This window comes from Musca vetustissima, unplaced genomic scaffold, assembly GCF_032173495.1.
Source record: "Musca vetustissima isolate MV318-11 ecotype Yass unplaced genomic scaffold, APGP_CSIRO_Mvet_v1 utg61191, whole genome shotgun sequence".
NCBI classification, from domain to species: domain Eukaryota; kingdom Metazoa; phylum Arthropoda; class Insecta; order Diptera; family Muscidae; genus Musca; species Musca vetustissima.
Window position 1 is genome coordinate 54,444 of NW_026875583.1, and position 14,696 is coordinate 69,139.

General features: G+C 32.4%; 3 protein-coding genes across 4 annotated transcripts; 2 read left to right on the forward strand and 1 right to left on the reverse strand.

The window, feature by feature from the left end:
• Nucleotides 1–248: 248 nt before the first annotated feature.
• Nucleotides 249–7,875, forward strand: LOC133338071 (spermine synthase). 2 transcript variants are annotated; one of them, XM_061546253.1, is made up of 4 exons: nucleotides 249–556; nucleotides 4,437–4,548; nucleotides 6,375–6,497; nucleotides 7,231–7,875. In XM_061546253.1, exons 1-4 carry the CDS (start codon nucleotides 275–277, stop codon nucleotides 7,812–7,814), a joined length of 1,101 nt encoding a protein of 366 aa, XP_061402237.1. In that variant the 5' UTR covers nucleotides 249–274; the 3' UTR covers nucleotides 7,815–7,875. The 2 variants fall into 2 exon arrangements, with proteins under 2 accessions (XP_061402237.1, XP_061402238.1); XM_061546254.1 differs by lacking the exon at nucleotides 4,437–4,548 and adding an exon at nucleotides 5,416–5,524.
• Nucleotides 7,876–8,936: 1,061 nt separating this feature from the next.
• LOC133338073 (protein-cysteine N-palmitoyltransferase Rasp) lies at nucleotides 8,937–10,433 on the reverse strand. The gene has a single exon (XM_061546257.1). It carries the CDS (start codon nucleotides 10,431–10,433, stop codon nucleotides 8,937–8,939), a length of 1,497 nt encoding a protein of 498 aa, XP_061402241.1.
• Nucleotides 10,434–13,082: 2,649 nt separating this feature from the next.
• LOC133338075 (delta-aminolevulinic acid dehydratase) lies at nucleotides 13,083–14,120 on the forward strand. Its single transcript, XM_061546259.1, has one exon. The coding sequence runs from the start codon at nucleotides 13,083–13,085 to the stop codon at nucleotides 14,067–14,069; it is 987 nt and encodes a 328-aa protein (XP_061402243.1). The 3' UTR covers nucleotides 14,070–14,120.
• Nucleotides 14,121–14,696: the final 576 nt, after the last annotated feature.

Consider the following 14,696-nt stretch of genomic DNA (forward strand, 5'->3'; position numbering starts at 1 on the left):
TGAGGAGTCGTTGCTAATCACTATGAAATGATAACACAGAAACTGTTCACAATTTCCATCCTATCGATAGCATAAACTATCAAACTAACTTATCGATATTTTGTCTCATAACCAATTTGAAAATTTGGTGGTGATTCGAGAACAGCAGACAGAACATTTGTTGTTGTGCTACGGTTAACACATTGGGTATTGTGTCGGGAAGTTTTCGTTCTGATACCTCGTACTCTTTACTAATATATATTTTGTTAAGTTAAATCCTGTGGATAAATTTATAATGGCCGCACAAACAGTTTTATTCGATTTCACTGTGGATCCCGTACGCACTTCCGATCCCAAAGAAAGGCAAGAGATTGCCAAAGTATTACGACATGAATTGGAGTGTCTATTTCCGCAATTGGAACAGCAGTATCAAATGCCAATGGATGATGGGTACTTTGCCGTTTTGACCGAGAACAAGGAGACCATAATTACGGTGCGAATTTTTGGTCAGGGTTTGGTTACCATCAATTTGGAATACTATTTGGAAGATGGCAAAGAGCAGCTATTGTCATTCGATGTAAGATTATTGTTGTAGAATATTCTATTAGTATATATTTTTTATAGTTATTTGTTTTATTTTATAATTTATTTTCAATTTTTATTGCATGCCTTATAATAATTACATGTATTTGTTTTTCAGTTTAATTAATTATTTATTTTTTTAAATCATTACTTGTTGAAAAAGTTTGTGATGTCTGGAAAAAATGTTTCATTTTAAACATTTTTTTGCATTTGTCCCGCTGCTGCTGTTGCTGGCCTTCACCAGCTATCATGCTTTTGTATTTCTGTGGGGGGTCGTTGGTGTTCAGTTTCCTTGTTTCTCTATATCTCCTGCCGCCTCTCTTTGGCCATTCGTGGAGGACGATTGTTGAAAGGGTGTTGTTTCAAGTTCACAAGCAATGTTGAGGTTGTGCCCATCATTAAACTTAGCCACCACCACCACTGCCACCCTTACAGCACACAACACGACGACTATAGCCTTCAACTTTGGACACAATTATATCATTTGTGTGTTTTCATTTTTATACTTTACATACACGTTTGCCGGTCATTGATTTTTGTTAGTTATTTTGCAATGTTTCTGGGGAGCTTTAGAAATAGAATGAACAATTTTTTAATGACCTTGAAAATATCTGTATGTTGCTGTATAGTTGCATAAAGTTGGCCAAGGTTATATTTACAGGAAATAATTATAATCTCTTGAGAATCCTTAAACAACGACATTATGAAAAACTAGTTGATATCCAGTAAGGATGTAGTTAGGGAAGAAGGTAAAACCAAATAAGCGATCAAAATTTTTTTCTTTATTTATGTTATATTATGGATTATTATTTCCGCTTCAAGTCCTACCAAGAGAGTTGTTGACTGGGGTATTTGTAATTTATAAAATATTCAGAATTTTTCGATGCATCACGTTTCGATATGTGGACTTATTTGAGACAAATTATTGGGTGTAAATGTGGCCATGAAGCAAACCTACCATTATGATTCCTTCAATGTAATTATATTTCCAACACCCAAAAATATAGATATTTGCAAATAAGGATAAAATTGATTTAAAGACTGCCCTTGTGTCACTGTAGCAAACTCCAATTATATACGGTTAACTAGGGAAAATGTCTACTTTAGGAAACTAGATTTACTAACAAGAAACGGAATACTTTTGGGTTACAGGCCAATTCTGGGAAATTATACGAGCCTAAGAACATTTTCTAATAGTTGTTATCCAAAACTACGGAAAGTTGGACGGCGAATAACTATAATAGTGACATTATTAGTGGATTCGTCTCAGGCTTTGTCGCTAATTATCGATTTCCAAAATTAGGTTTTCTCGAAAAGAAAACTTGAAGAAAAAATTATGAAACTAGTCAATCAAAATATGATTTCAGATCATAGATCATCATAAAAATTCTTATAATAATAATAATGAATTTATGAATTACATTAAAAAATTGTTTAAAACCGGATGAATAATACAGCTAAATTTTATAAGAAAACCTCTAAAATAACATAACCCACCATAAATTCTCACTCTTCGACAGCACCTCTACCACTTTCTAGAACAATAATAAAAACAATTTTAACCTAAAATTACCAAAAACACGTGAGTTCGTAGACAGCGTTTTTGCAAACATGTGTTTTCGCGTCTAAACATTTTTAAAAATATTAAAGTCATTATACTTTTTAAACATAAATATATAAATGAAGAAACATATACTATAAATATGCATTGCTAATTTCAATCATCATTGCATAAGATTAATAAGCCAGAAACAATTTTCAATATCAAACTGGCGATAAGAATTATTTTTATTAATACTGCTGTACACATTGTGTCTCTTCGGAGTGAGTTAATGAATGAATACATGACCTGAGACCGCAATGTTTTGTTTATGTTTCACCTCTACCACTTTCTAGAACAATAATAAAAACAATTTTAACCTAAAATTACCAAAAACACGTGAGTTCGTAGACAGCGTTTTTGCAAAGTCTAAACATTTTTAAAAATATTAAAGTCATTATACTTTATAAACATAAATATATAAATGAAGAAACATATACTATAAATATGCATTGCTAATTTCAATCATCATTGCATAAGATTAATTTGCCAGAAACAATTTTCAATATCAAACTGGCGATAAGAATTATTTTTATTAATACTGCTGTACACATTGTGTCTCTTCGGAGTGAGTTAATGAATGAATACATGACCTGAGACCGCAATGTTTTGTTTATGTTTCTTATCGTTTTGTATAAACAAATTATACCGGCAACACTGACCGGCTGATCGATCGACCAACCAACCGGTTGCGTATGTCATCATTGAGTGTTGTACTTGTTTATAAATAAATATAGAAAATGTGTTTCTTGTTTTTTTAGAAGCAAATGAAAGAAGAATGTTTTGGCGGGAAAATTTATAAAGTCAACAAGTAAAATTCAATAAAGAATACTCAACACAAGTTGCAGTATGAATTCACAAACAAATGCAAATTGGAAATAATATGCAATTTCCTGAATACTTTATTTATTTGGTCATAGCAAAATGAAGATATACTTTGCCTCGAATATTTCATAGCCAAATATATGACAATTTTTCTGCTTTGCTCATATGATTAACCTCATTAATATTCCCTCTCTTTAGTCTCTTATGAGGTGTAAAGAATAGAATATGCTAAAAATAATCGGATTCTAAAGGAAGACGTAGCAAGCATAGACATTTGCCATCTTCCCTCTACATATTGAAAGGGAAAGTCATTTATTTTAAAATACAATATTAGATATTTTTACGGAATGCGTATATTATTATTATTCGAATCAGTATACTTTTATGTTTGGCATGTAGATAATGTATTGGGAATCGTTTACAAAAATTGTGAATTAACCTAATCTATTATTGTCATCATTACGAGTATTCGAACCGAAATGATTGTTAAGTATGAGTAAGAGGACACGATTAAGCAGCTTAATTGGGAAATAATCTGTTGACTTGGTGTATCCTTGAATCATGGGAAGAACCTTCCATTGATCTAAACGGTTATGATGGGAAATATTGATTCAAAACATTATATGATTAGCCAAATTCAGGAAGTGAGATGTAGACTAAGCATCGAGCAAGACATAGAGATTGCCTCAGTTCAATTTATACATAATGAATACAACGGGCTCGGGCGAAATACAAACTTATAATATATTTTTTACAATTTGCTGCTGTGAATTTGGCAGTCGGCTTTACATTCAAACTCCCATTTATGAAGCAATGAAAAATTAAAATCCTCTTACCTTGTTTTGCCGATCAGTCTACTTCTATTGACATATTATACATTTCCATATTTTATTAATACAAGATACGTGAGGTTTTGAATAATATTGATGGTTTTTATTGTCCGTTTCAATTGGAAATAATAAAAAAAATATTTGTTGGTTTAAACTTGTTTTACTTAATTTGTAGCTATTTACAATTAATAAAAAACCCGTTTCTTACATAAACACTATCATAAACTATACTAAATTATTATAATTTTCTTGACAATTGAATTTCACTTGTTCCTCCTATGTGTGTTTATTTTTATAATAAATTAATTATTTTGAAAAAGAAAATATAACAGATGCTGCTGCTTTTTGCATACCTTTTGCTGATGAAAAATGTCTCAATGTTTGTGCAATCTTTTGTTTATTCTAATGATTTATTTGAAAATTTGCTTTCATTTTTATAAAGCGTTTAATTTTGGGTTCTTGTTGTTGTCGTTATTGTTATTATTGTTTTGGCTTTTTATAGTATTGTTTACATTTTCTTTGTTCTAATAGTGAAATCTTTTAGTAAAAAAACAACAACTACAACATATATTTTCTTTGTACATAAAACTATATATGTATGTGTCTCAAATGTATTACAGACCATGCGAGCTTTGGAATTAATATTACAACAAAAGTTAAATTCAGAAAATTCCAAATATTTGCCGCCTATAAAACGTGGTGGATATATTGATATTTACATGACAACTTCAGGTTAGCATAGTAAATGATGATAATGAATCTATCATTAATTTTCCTTTGCATTTAGTTTGAATCAAGAAATGTATTCTAGTTTTTTTTCATATTTTTCTTTCTTCAGTCAACTTCAATCAAATAATCATATCAATCAATATAATTTTCGTTTCATCACTTCGTTCATCATTCAGCAAGTCTAGCAAAACAAATTAAATGTTTAAATAATACAAATAAAAACACTTAAACGAAATAATTGAAACAAAATACTGTTTATTTATATTGTGAAACAATTATTACCATTGAATTTGTATCTATTCTTTCAAGGCATAAATACTATTTTCAATTTATTTAATGTTTTATTGCTAGAGATTTTCCACCCTTCACTCTGAAACCCTAGAGCTTTTTTATTGTTATTGAAAAAATAATGAAATTTAGCGCAATTTTATCCAATGAATCCTTCTTCATTCTGTATTGGTTGAAAACAAATTGTATAGGTCCTTCTGGAGATGTAGAAACCCCTCAAAGAAAACAACATCTAGATTTTTTCCAGCTTTGTGTTTAATGGCATGCTAGTTATAATTTATTAGTTAAACTTGTTATTTGTATATATTATTTATTTATCAAATTTACATTATTTATATCACTATGTAATTTAAAATATTTTAATTTCCCATTTTTGTATCAACAACGAAAACATTTTAAATCAATTGATATCTATCCTTTTTTATTCTCGCTGTTGTTCTCACCATCGACTCATTATCAAAAATTACACCAATATTGATAAACCAACAACCACCTTTGACCACCAACACCACTACCTCGATCACAACTTTGATTTGAAACATTTACAATACCAATCATCGTTCGCTATCCAAAAACCAAAAGTCATCAAAACGTCTTGAAAATAACATTGCCAAGAAATTGAAAGTCGTTTCTGGACAAGTATTGCCTCCACTTAAACGTGGCGACTTTGCTAGATATTTCCCATCATCAGGTAACGAAAATTTGTTCTTTTTCCACTGTTTTATTTATTTTATACTTTTGTCTGTGTCTATTATATAAAAATTATTTTAAAAACAACTAACTATATATTTCAGTGTTCATTTATCATAATTTATACATTATATTATTTTCTCCAAAATGTAATTGTAAGAGTGATATGAAACGTCAGATAATTCTTCATTAAAGAAAAATAATGTTTTTTTTGGAATTTTATTATCTTATTATTATTGTTCAGTGATATATTAAAAAACAACCTATTAGCTATTTCAATTTTCTTTCGAAATATTAAATATTTTGTGATTTTTTCAATTTAATACAATTTTAAAGTAAATTATGAATATTTTACAAATTTACAATACATAATATGGATAGTTGTAAATGCATGGCCCCACTTTTCATTCATAGTTTGTACGTATTTTAAACACTTATATATTTAATAACTCTTAAGTATACATCTTGTTGTTATTGTCGTTGAATCTTTCTATGGGTTATATACATACATATATAATTTTATGAATGTGCCTTCGTAAAATGTTAGTCAAAACAAAAACAAACAAAAAGAATAAACATTTTCATTCATCTTGTTTTCTTTAAACACCTTGAATTATCCTTCCCCTTAACCTCATATGACATTTACCACCTCAACAATCCATATTGTGTGTCATACATTTGAAAAGACACACCTACACTTTGTATATAAACGAAATTTTGCTCACATTTCATGTATAAGTATATTTGTTCATTAACACTAAGTGACATAACATACATATTAAGGACATACTTACATCTTCTTAATGGTCGTAATTTTATTAATTTTTGTATCTTTCTTCATGTGCTTCTAGATGAACGTATTATCGAATACGATATTGATGCCTTGGTTTATGAGGCACGCTCACCATTCCAGAAAATTCAAATTATGCACTCGAAAACATTGGGCAATATGTTGATATTGGATGAATTGCAAAGTAAGTAGATTATGGTTATTTAATGAAAGAATCAAAGGAAAACACATTAATTAGACCAAAGTTTTCGTAATATTTTGAAACAACCTCAGCTATATAGTTCGGCGAAATTATGAATTTAAAGATCATGTATGTTTGAACCTTAATTTCGTAGTCGATCTGTTCATGTCCTGCGATATGTCGGCGTTACATGTACGTCTCGGTTTGTCTGCCTGCCTTATGCACAACCATTGATTGAGTTCGAAGATGGCGGATAACAGTCAACTCAATCTGATACTTTATAGCAAAAGATTAAACATTTCAACTTGGAAACCTAAATCTATTGTACAAAATTGACACTACAGATTCACCCTTTCTTGTGTCTTGTTTAAAAAAAACACATTTTTTAAGTCATATTTGAGCGTACGTCTCGGTTTGTCTGCCTGCCTTATGCACAACCATTGATTGAGTTCGAAGATGGCGGATAACAGCCAACTCAATCTGATACTTCATAGCAAAAGATTAAACATTTTAACTTGGAAACCTAAATCTATTGTACAAAATTGACACTACAGATTCACCCTTTCTTGTGTCTTGTTTAAAAAACACATTTTTTAAGTCATATTTGAGCGTATCAGATTATAGATTGATTTTTTTTTTTCATTATAAAGTCATGTATACATTACTGGTTGAATGTGTCCAACGGCGTTTTTTAGTATTTTTCTATAAATTCTAAAATAGCTTTCCTTTCTTTTAGATATTGCTGAATCGGACTTAATTTACACCGAAACCCTTATGGGCCGTGGTGTCGAAAATTACGAAGGCAAGGAAATTTGTATTTTGGGCGGCGGTGATGGTGCTCTTCTCTACGAACTATTAAAGGAGAAACCAAAATTTGTTGTTATGCTGGAAATCGATGAATTGGTCATGCAAGCCTGCAACAAATATCTGAACAGTATCTGTGGTGATGTTTTGGAGAAACGCAAAGGTGATAATTATGAAATTGTCGTTGGTGATTGCGTCGAGTATATGAAGAAATTCATTGCTGATGGCCGTAAATTCGATTATGTATTTGGCGATTTGACGGATATACCAATTTCTGGAGCACCCATTGGTGAATGTTGGGATTTCATACGCACAATTTTGGAGCATTCGTTTAAAATTTTAAAACCCGATGGCAAATATTTGACCCATGGCAATGGCACCAGCTGTGTGGAATCATTGGAATTGTTTGAGGAACAATTGGGCTTGTTGAAGCCCAAGGTTAAGTTTACCACATCTAAGGCGTTTGTGCCTTCATTTATGGAAGAATGGCTCTTCTATCAAGTTTCCTTGGCTTGACGAGGTGAAACGCAAGAAATTATGTATTTTAACAATTCACAGCGACGACTAAACTCAATTACCAATTACAATAATAATAACAAACACTACACTGAGGCTTCCTTTAACACAAACCCATCTGGAACCGCAATCTGCAACTATGTTGACAGTATCTTGCCAGTGGCTAATTCCCCGCTAAAAAATGACTGTGGCGAAATGGCTCCGCAAAAACACAGGCGTTTTCTCTATCACACATCCATATCTTAGTCACCTCATGTTGAGCAATGCAAACATTTATTTCATACATATTTAGCCATAATTTTGTTTACAATTGATTGACAATTTGTTTATTTAAAAAAACATACCAAATATTTAAGAACAAAATGTAATTATTTTAAGTTAGCATTTAGTTAACATGTGATTAAGTAATACAAACATCAAACCACAATTCCATTAACACCCATTTGAATATGAAAAGATTTACCCCGCCCTCAAAAAAAAATGAAGTATAATTTTAGGTTCCTGGAACAATTGTACTACTCTCCCTCCACTCCTTCAAAAACGCAAAATTTTTGTTGGAGTATAAATTCTGCATTGTGTGAGTATTAATAAAAAGAATTGTACTTACAATATATATCGAAATATGATTGTAATCATATTATTTATAAATTCATTTTATGTTGTTCCTGTTCAGTAAAGAAATTATTACTGAAGTATGTAAACCAGTTTTAAGAACGAAATGCAAACAAATGATTAATTTTAATTTACTATGTTTTATTTAAGGCATGCAATTCAAAACCAAAAAACCAAACTAAAATATTAAATAAATAGTCGTACGCAGAATAATGTGAATTATTGAGTTTTATTTCGAACTAAGGGGAATTCAAATGAAAACCCCGTATGGCATTTTAAAGGTCATCAATCTTTAATACATATTAAACACCCTTATTAATTCAACACAAAAAACATTATTTTATTGTACAGACATTTTATTGGTTTCAATAGAATTACACCAGTCCCTTTCAACTTACATTTAAGATTTTTTACAAATCACACTTTGCTTTTAAATTACAGTCTATAATAATACTTGAATATTATATTCTCTTATTACTATTTTTAACAAAATTGGCAGTCAAATTAAGTTCATTTTCGATTAGATTCATGTCTATTGTGTTGTACAATTTCACAACACTGATAGAAACAATAGGTACAAAATGATAAGGTCACATAATTCCACCAACCACCCAAATAAGCTTCATGTATGAGAAAATGCCCCACATCCAGCCCACTAATAAAATAACAATTTGAAAAGGCAGCTGGTATAAATATTTGTGAACCCAAAAATGCATTAAACCGCTGAATACCTCCCTCGCCTAGCCCGCAATTTTCTCGCATTACTTTATTATACCACAATGATGAGGTCAACGTTTTAAGTACCTTTTCCAAAACCAAACATATGAAATTCAAGAGACTCCATACAAAAACATACCAGTAGTGACCGTGCCATAAAAATACAAATGAAAATGTGGCAGCTGTCGAAAGGATTTTTCTTAAAGCTGAGGAATTTTTACTACACAGCTCTGCATAAATGTGGGTAAATAGAAATTCATAGAGACCCTCATCAAAGTATTTCCACATATCTGAATAATGATGTACCAAACCAATACATCTTGGTTTTCTTGGTGGTCGTAGGCCATCATATTGGGCAAAGGCTATGCCCAGTCCATAAACTATTATATAATGCATAAAAAAGAATTGACCCATAAAATAGCCAACTGCATACAAACCAAACTTGGTGTCCAGCACCTTGATGGCTTCAATATCCAAGGCCATGTAATGGACATAAACATAATGTATTGCAATTTCCAAAACTAACCACCAAAATGCCACTCTCGCAATGTGCCACAAAAATAATTTAAATGTGAATTTCTCACAAGCAATTTCATCAGATGGTGTATAACGATGATAGCCCATAAATGGTCCCAAGGTGAAGCAAGGAAAATAAAAACTATAACCCAGAAAATTAACAAACGAATATTTTCTTTCGATATCGGGTTCTCTGTTTGCAATGCACTTTGCCAGTTGTAAACCGTAACTGCAACCTCTAAGAATACACCAACACAATGTTACCATTACGTAATGGAATTCCATGTAACCCATATTTTCTCGCAAGATTTTATTGGATTTCATAAAAATCATAACCACCATCCACAAGAGCGAAAGTAGCCACACGTACACCTTCGAGTGCTTCTGTGCCACCAAATAATATGAAATGACAAGGCTACAGATCAATGCTATTGATATTAACTTCATTGTACAACTCAATATGATACATGTGACCACAACAAATCCGATACTTTGCCACCTTGGATTAGATCTCCGTATGATGGTGCTGATGGTAAAATGAAAGATGTACCAAGGCCAGTATTGTTTAATGTATTCGGTGAAGGCATAAAATTCATCATTTGTATCGTCCTTTCGAGAATTGAGAAAAGTCCATCCCTGAGGAAATTCATATTGTGCTATGGCAAGTATTTTATGCCGCGAATTGATCAGCGACCATAGCTGATAGCCGATATAGACGACATAAACACCGAAGTAGAGGATTATTTCACTTTTGTGCAGCTTCAATTTCTCCATTCTGTCGGCACTTGGGATCTACGCAATTTTTTAATGTCTGTTACAACAGTAGGAGAGTTGACAGATTACGATCGTCCTGATGGTTGTTTCATTCAACTAAAAGATAAATGTTTTTTTTATATTTGATTTTTTTACTTTTTAATGAAAACAAATTACCTTAAATCCTTAATGGGCATTGTACCCATATACTATCCTGTTATATTTTGGGTACTTTAAAAATGTATACGAATTAGTACATATTTTTATAGTTCTGCGCGATCAATGCAAAAGGAATTTTAATTTTCAGGAAAAGACAAGTGATGATGATGATGATGAAAGGCAAACTCAATGCCCAAAAACGCCGACATGTTCTACAGTTTACGAATGAGTGTGATGCAAAGCCGCCGACTACCCGTTTTGTGTAAAAAGAGGCAAGGAAGAAATAAAAATCAGCTGACAAAAATTCGGATTCCATAAATTGAACGATGGCGAATATTAGGTTCGTTCTTTTACTCAATAATTTGTACAAATTATTAAAAATGTTCTTCGTTTACCCCAAAGAATTTTCTTGTACCATCAGCTGATTGTACAATCAGCTGTTTTGTAAACAAACAACAAAATTGTTCTCACGATAATTGATTGATTTTTGAATTTAAACATTAAAATGGAAAAAACGCAAGTATTTATACGAATAAAATGCTGCTTTTTTGTTTTCTCCAAATTGTTTCTTGTTTTAATCAGCTGTGTTGATACAATCTTTTTTACTTTTTCAATTCTCTCTCTTAAGAACGAAAAATACGTATTTACTCTGCAAATTCCTACTGAGTAAATGTTACTGGGAAAGTAAATGAATGGACTTATTATTTGCAATTTTGGTTGAAAATCCTTCAACTGCCAAAATTGTTTTACGTTTTCACACGATTAAATCAAAATTGAATACTAGATTTTACTAGTACCAACAGTGTACCAACAGCTGGGCTGATGCGGCACCTTATTAGGTGTGTCTGGTTACTTTCCCTGCAGGAATTGTCCAGTAACTTCTTTCTGAGAGAGTAAGGTAGTTTTATTCTCTTTTGCAAGAAAAATGCGAAAAGTAAACAGACGGCATCCCTGCAGAAGCTTGCAACTAATCAGCTGATTTGTCAAAACAAACCAATTTGTCCGCCATTATAAAGAATTAAAAGAAAGAAAACACAACCAGTTTAACAAGTTTTTGAAATAAAAAGGAAATAAAATAAAAAAATGAGCAATAAAAGAAAGATAGATTTGATGTGTTCCCCAGACACACTGATCTTCTTCCGTCATTTTTCTAAAAATGCTGGAAATAGTCTTTTATTTTCCTATTACATATTAATACTTACGTTTTTCTCGTTTTGTAAAGTTTTTCTCCAAAAACAATTAGTCTTGCTAATTCCAAAAAAAATTATTTTCAAATTGAAAGCACAAAAATAAATAAACAAACAATAGAAAACATCTGATTGAATGTCGATGTATGAGAAGAAGAAGAGTTGCAAGAGATTGCAAGAAGAAATTTTTCCAGCAAGAATTTGCAAACTCTCACTGAAAGAACTGTCAAAATTTCTCTCTCCAACCGCTCTCTTTTGCAGAACTTTTGGGTTAACAGACGACTTCCAGTAACAATTTGTAACAATTGTTACAAACTTTAGGGTAACCAGACACACCTATTAAATCTGCTTGCTTGCGACAGTTGTCAGTATGTTGGCGAGAGTGATGAAGGGTTGCCATTCTCCTAAACTCTTTCAACAGCAAAATAATAAAAATTGGATAATGTATATTATAATGTAATGGGATCGGAGGCCCACCATGTTTTTATATTCTTTACCATACCATGCCATAGAACTCTATGTCGATTTAAACCTTTCTGTTGAAGCGATACTGAAAACGGGATATATCGGTCCACTATATAAAATAGACCCTCATTTAATTTAATAGTTATTTAATTCGAAAATTTCCATTTTAAGCCTAGTTCACATTAACATTTGTGAACGACAAACTCTGCTAATGTGAATTTTGCATCTTTGATGTGAGAGAGAAAGATACTGTAGCCCAAGTGTTCCACTCTATACATGTTCATCAAACCAAACATTCTTGTGTATGAAAACATTCCATTTTCGTACTAAGGTACCAAAATAAGTTAGTCATACTTTTAGAAATTTCAATTTTCCCATCCCTAGTGTGTGCGTGCTGATAACAACATTTGAGGTGTGTGGGGGGAAAGGGCATTTCTAATCGACAAAACGTTCAAAGAGACGACCCATACACACCAATCACAGAGTAAAGTAAACACCGCACTGAGCACATGCAGGGACATTTCATTAAAGAAAAGAGCGTCCACACTACGACTTCGTTGATTGAGCAGTGTGTCGCTTACTTACAATTCAATAAAAATATTAAAAATTAACACGCGAAATATCAATCGAGTTATTGACCAGGTGGACTCGGTAGTGGTGCGGGGAGGAAGTGCAAAAGAAAATAAATGCAAACGCAGAATAACAACATTTAAGACTGACAACGGCCTGACTACATTTTATTTTATTACTTAATCAACATTTGAAGTAACCAGCCGGCAAACATTTTAGCTATTTCTGTGAAGGAGAAAACATTGCTTGATTACGACACTAAAGAAATCTCACCATCAGTATCGTCAGTATGGATAAGAAACTTCATAGCGGAATTCATCACCCAACGTTGCGGCTATTGCAAGAAGCGGGATGTGAAATAACACCACACAATTTAATGTATCCCCTATTTGTGGTGTGCGACGATGATGCCCTACAGCCCATCGAAAGTATGCCGGGACAGGCAAGAATGGGAGTGAATAAGCTAAAAGAGCATTTGGAGCCCCTAATCGCCAAAGGTTTAAGTTCTGTTTTGCTATTCGGTGTCGTCGATTGTGATATGAAAGACGAAAACGCAAGTCACGCTGATTCAAAAGAAAATCCAGTCGTGAGAGCTTTGCCCCTGCTACGTAAATGGTTCCCCAACTTGTTGATAGCATGTGACGTTTGTTTGTGTCCGTACATGTCGCACGGCCATTGTGGCATACTCGATGAGAATGGTTTACGCAATGAAGATAGCATAAAACGTCTTGCCGAAGTTGCGGTGGCATATGGTAAAGCTGGTGCTCACATTGTTGCCCCCTCCGATATGATGGATAATCGCATTAAGGCCATTAAGGAGGGCCTGATTGCTGCCAAATTAGAAAATCGTGTTTCACTCCTGTCCTATTCGGCAAAATTCGCCTCGAATTTCTACGGGCCATTTAGAGATGCTGCCAAAAGTGCACCGGCCTTTGGTGATCGCCGGTGTTATCAATTGCCAAGTGGTTCCAAAGGTTTGGCTATGCGTGCCGTACAACGAGATGTGGTAGAGGGCGCTGATATGCTGATGGTTAAACCTGGTATGCCTTATTTGGATATTTTACGTCAAACAAAAGATACATTTCCCAGCCATCCGTTGTACGTATATCAGGTGTCTGGTGAATATGCCATGATCTATTATGCTGCTCAACATGGTGCATTCGATTTAAAACAGGCCCTAATGGAATCTATGAAAGGTTTCCGTCGTGCCGGTGCTGATTGCATTATAACATATTTTACTCCCGTGTTGTTGGATATATTGTTGGAAGAGAAATGATATACGGAAATCCAAAAGGCTACCTCTCCATTGAAATTGAAATAAGTGTACTTACTATTTATTGAGATACAAACGTATTTGTTGGGTTCCTAAAGAGGGTGAAAATAATATGAAGTATGTTTAATTGTACAATAAATTTGTGTACAATTTAATAGTATAGTGCAATAAAAAATATACATACATCCCTTGCTAGAAAATATAAAAACCTTGAAGTTGTTAATGGAATCTTAAAGAAACAGGTACGTATAACCTAACTTAGCAGTGGGCAGCGAACTGCCAATACCTTCTTTGAGAACGATAGCTTTTTTTATTTTCCTTGTACCATATGTATAGCGAAATTGGAATTTTGCCTGAGTTGACTTTAAATTAAATTTAAGCCCAACATCAGAACATTACATTAATTTAGAATACTACAATATAATATATTAACATTTTTAAATACAGAACTTTTAGTAATTGTTATGGTTATATTCATGGTATAATAATTATGCCATGGGTTGGTTATATTATTCAATTTTGAATTTACAAAATTCAGTTTCTTACAAAATAATTTTCATTGAAATTTGTATTTGCTTTGCACTCTGTAATTAAAATGTTAATTAATACAGAACCAGGTTTAGAAAATTC

Coding starts and splice junctions, on each gene's coding strand:
- LOC133338075 (XM_061546259.1), top strand. CDS start 13,083: ATGGATAAGAAACTTCATAGCGGAATTCATCACCCAACGTTGCGGCTA.
- LOC133338071 (XM_061546253.1), top strand. CDS start 275: ATGGCCGCACAAACAGTTTTATTCGATTTCACTGTGGATCCCGTACGC. Junction 557..4,436: donor AGCAGCTATTGTCATTCGAT/GTAAGATTATTG, acceptor AATGTATTACAG/ACCATGCGAGCTTTGGAATT. Junction 6,498..7,230: donor GATATTGGATGAATTGCAAA/GTAAGTAGATTA, acceptor CCTTTCTTTTAG/ATATTGCTGAATCGGACTTA.
- LOC133338073 (XM_061546257.1), bottom strand. CDS start 10,433: ATGGAGAAATTGAAGCTGCACAAAAGTGAAATAATCCTCTACTTCGGT.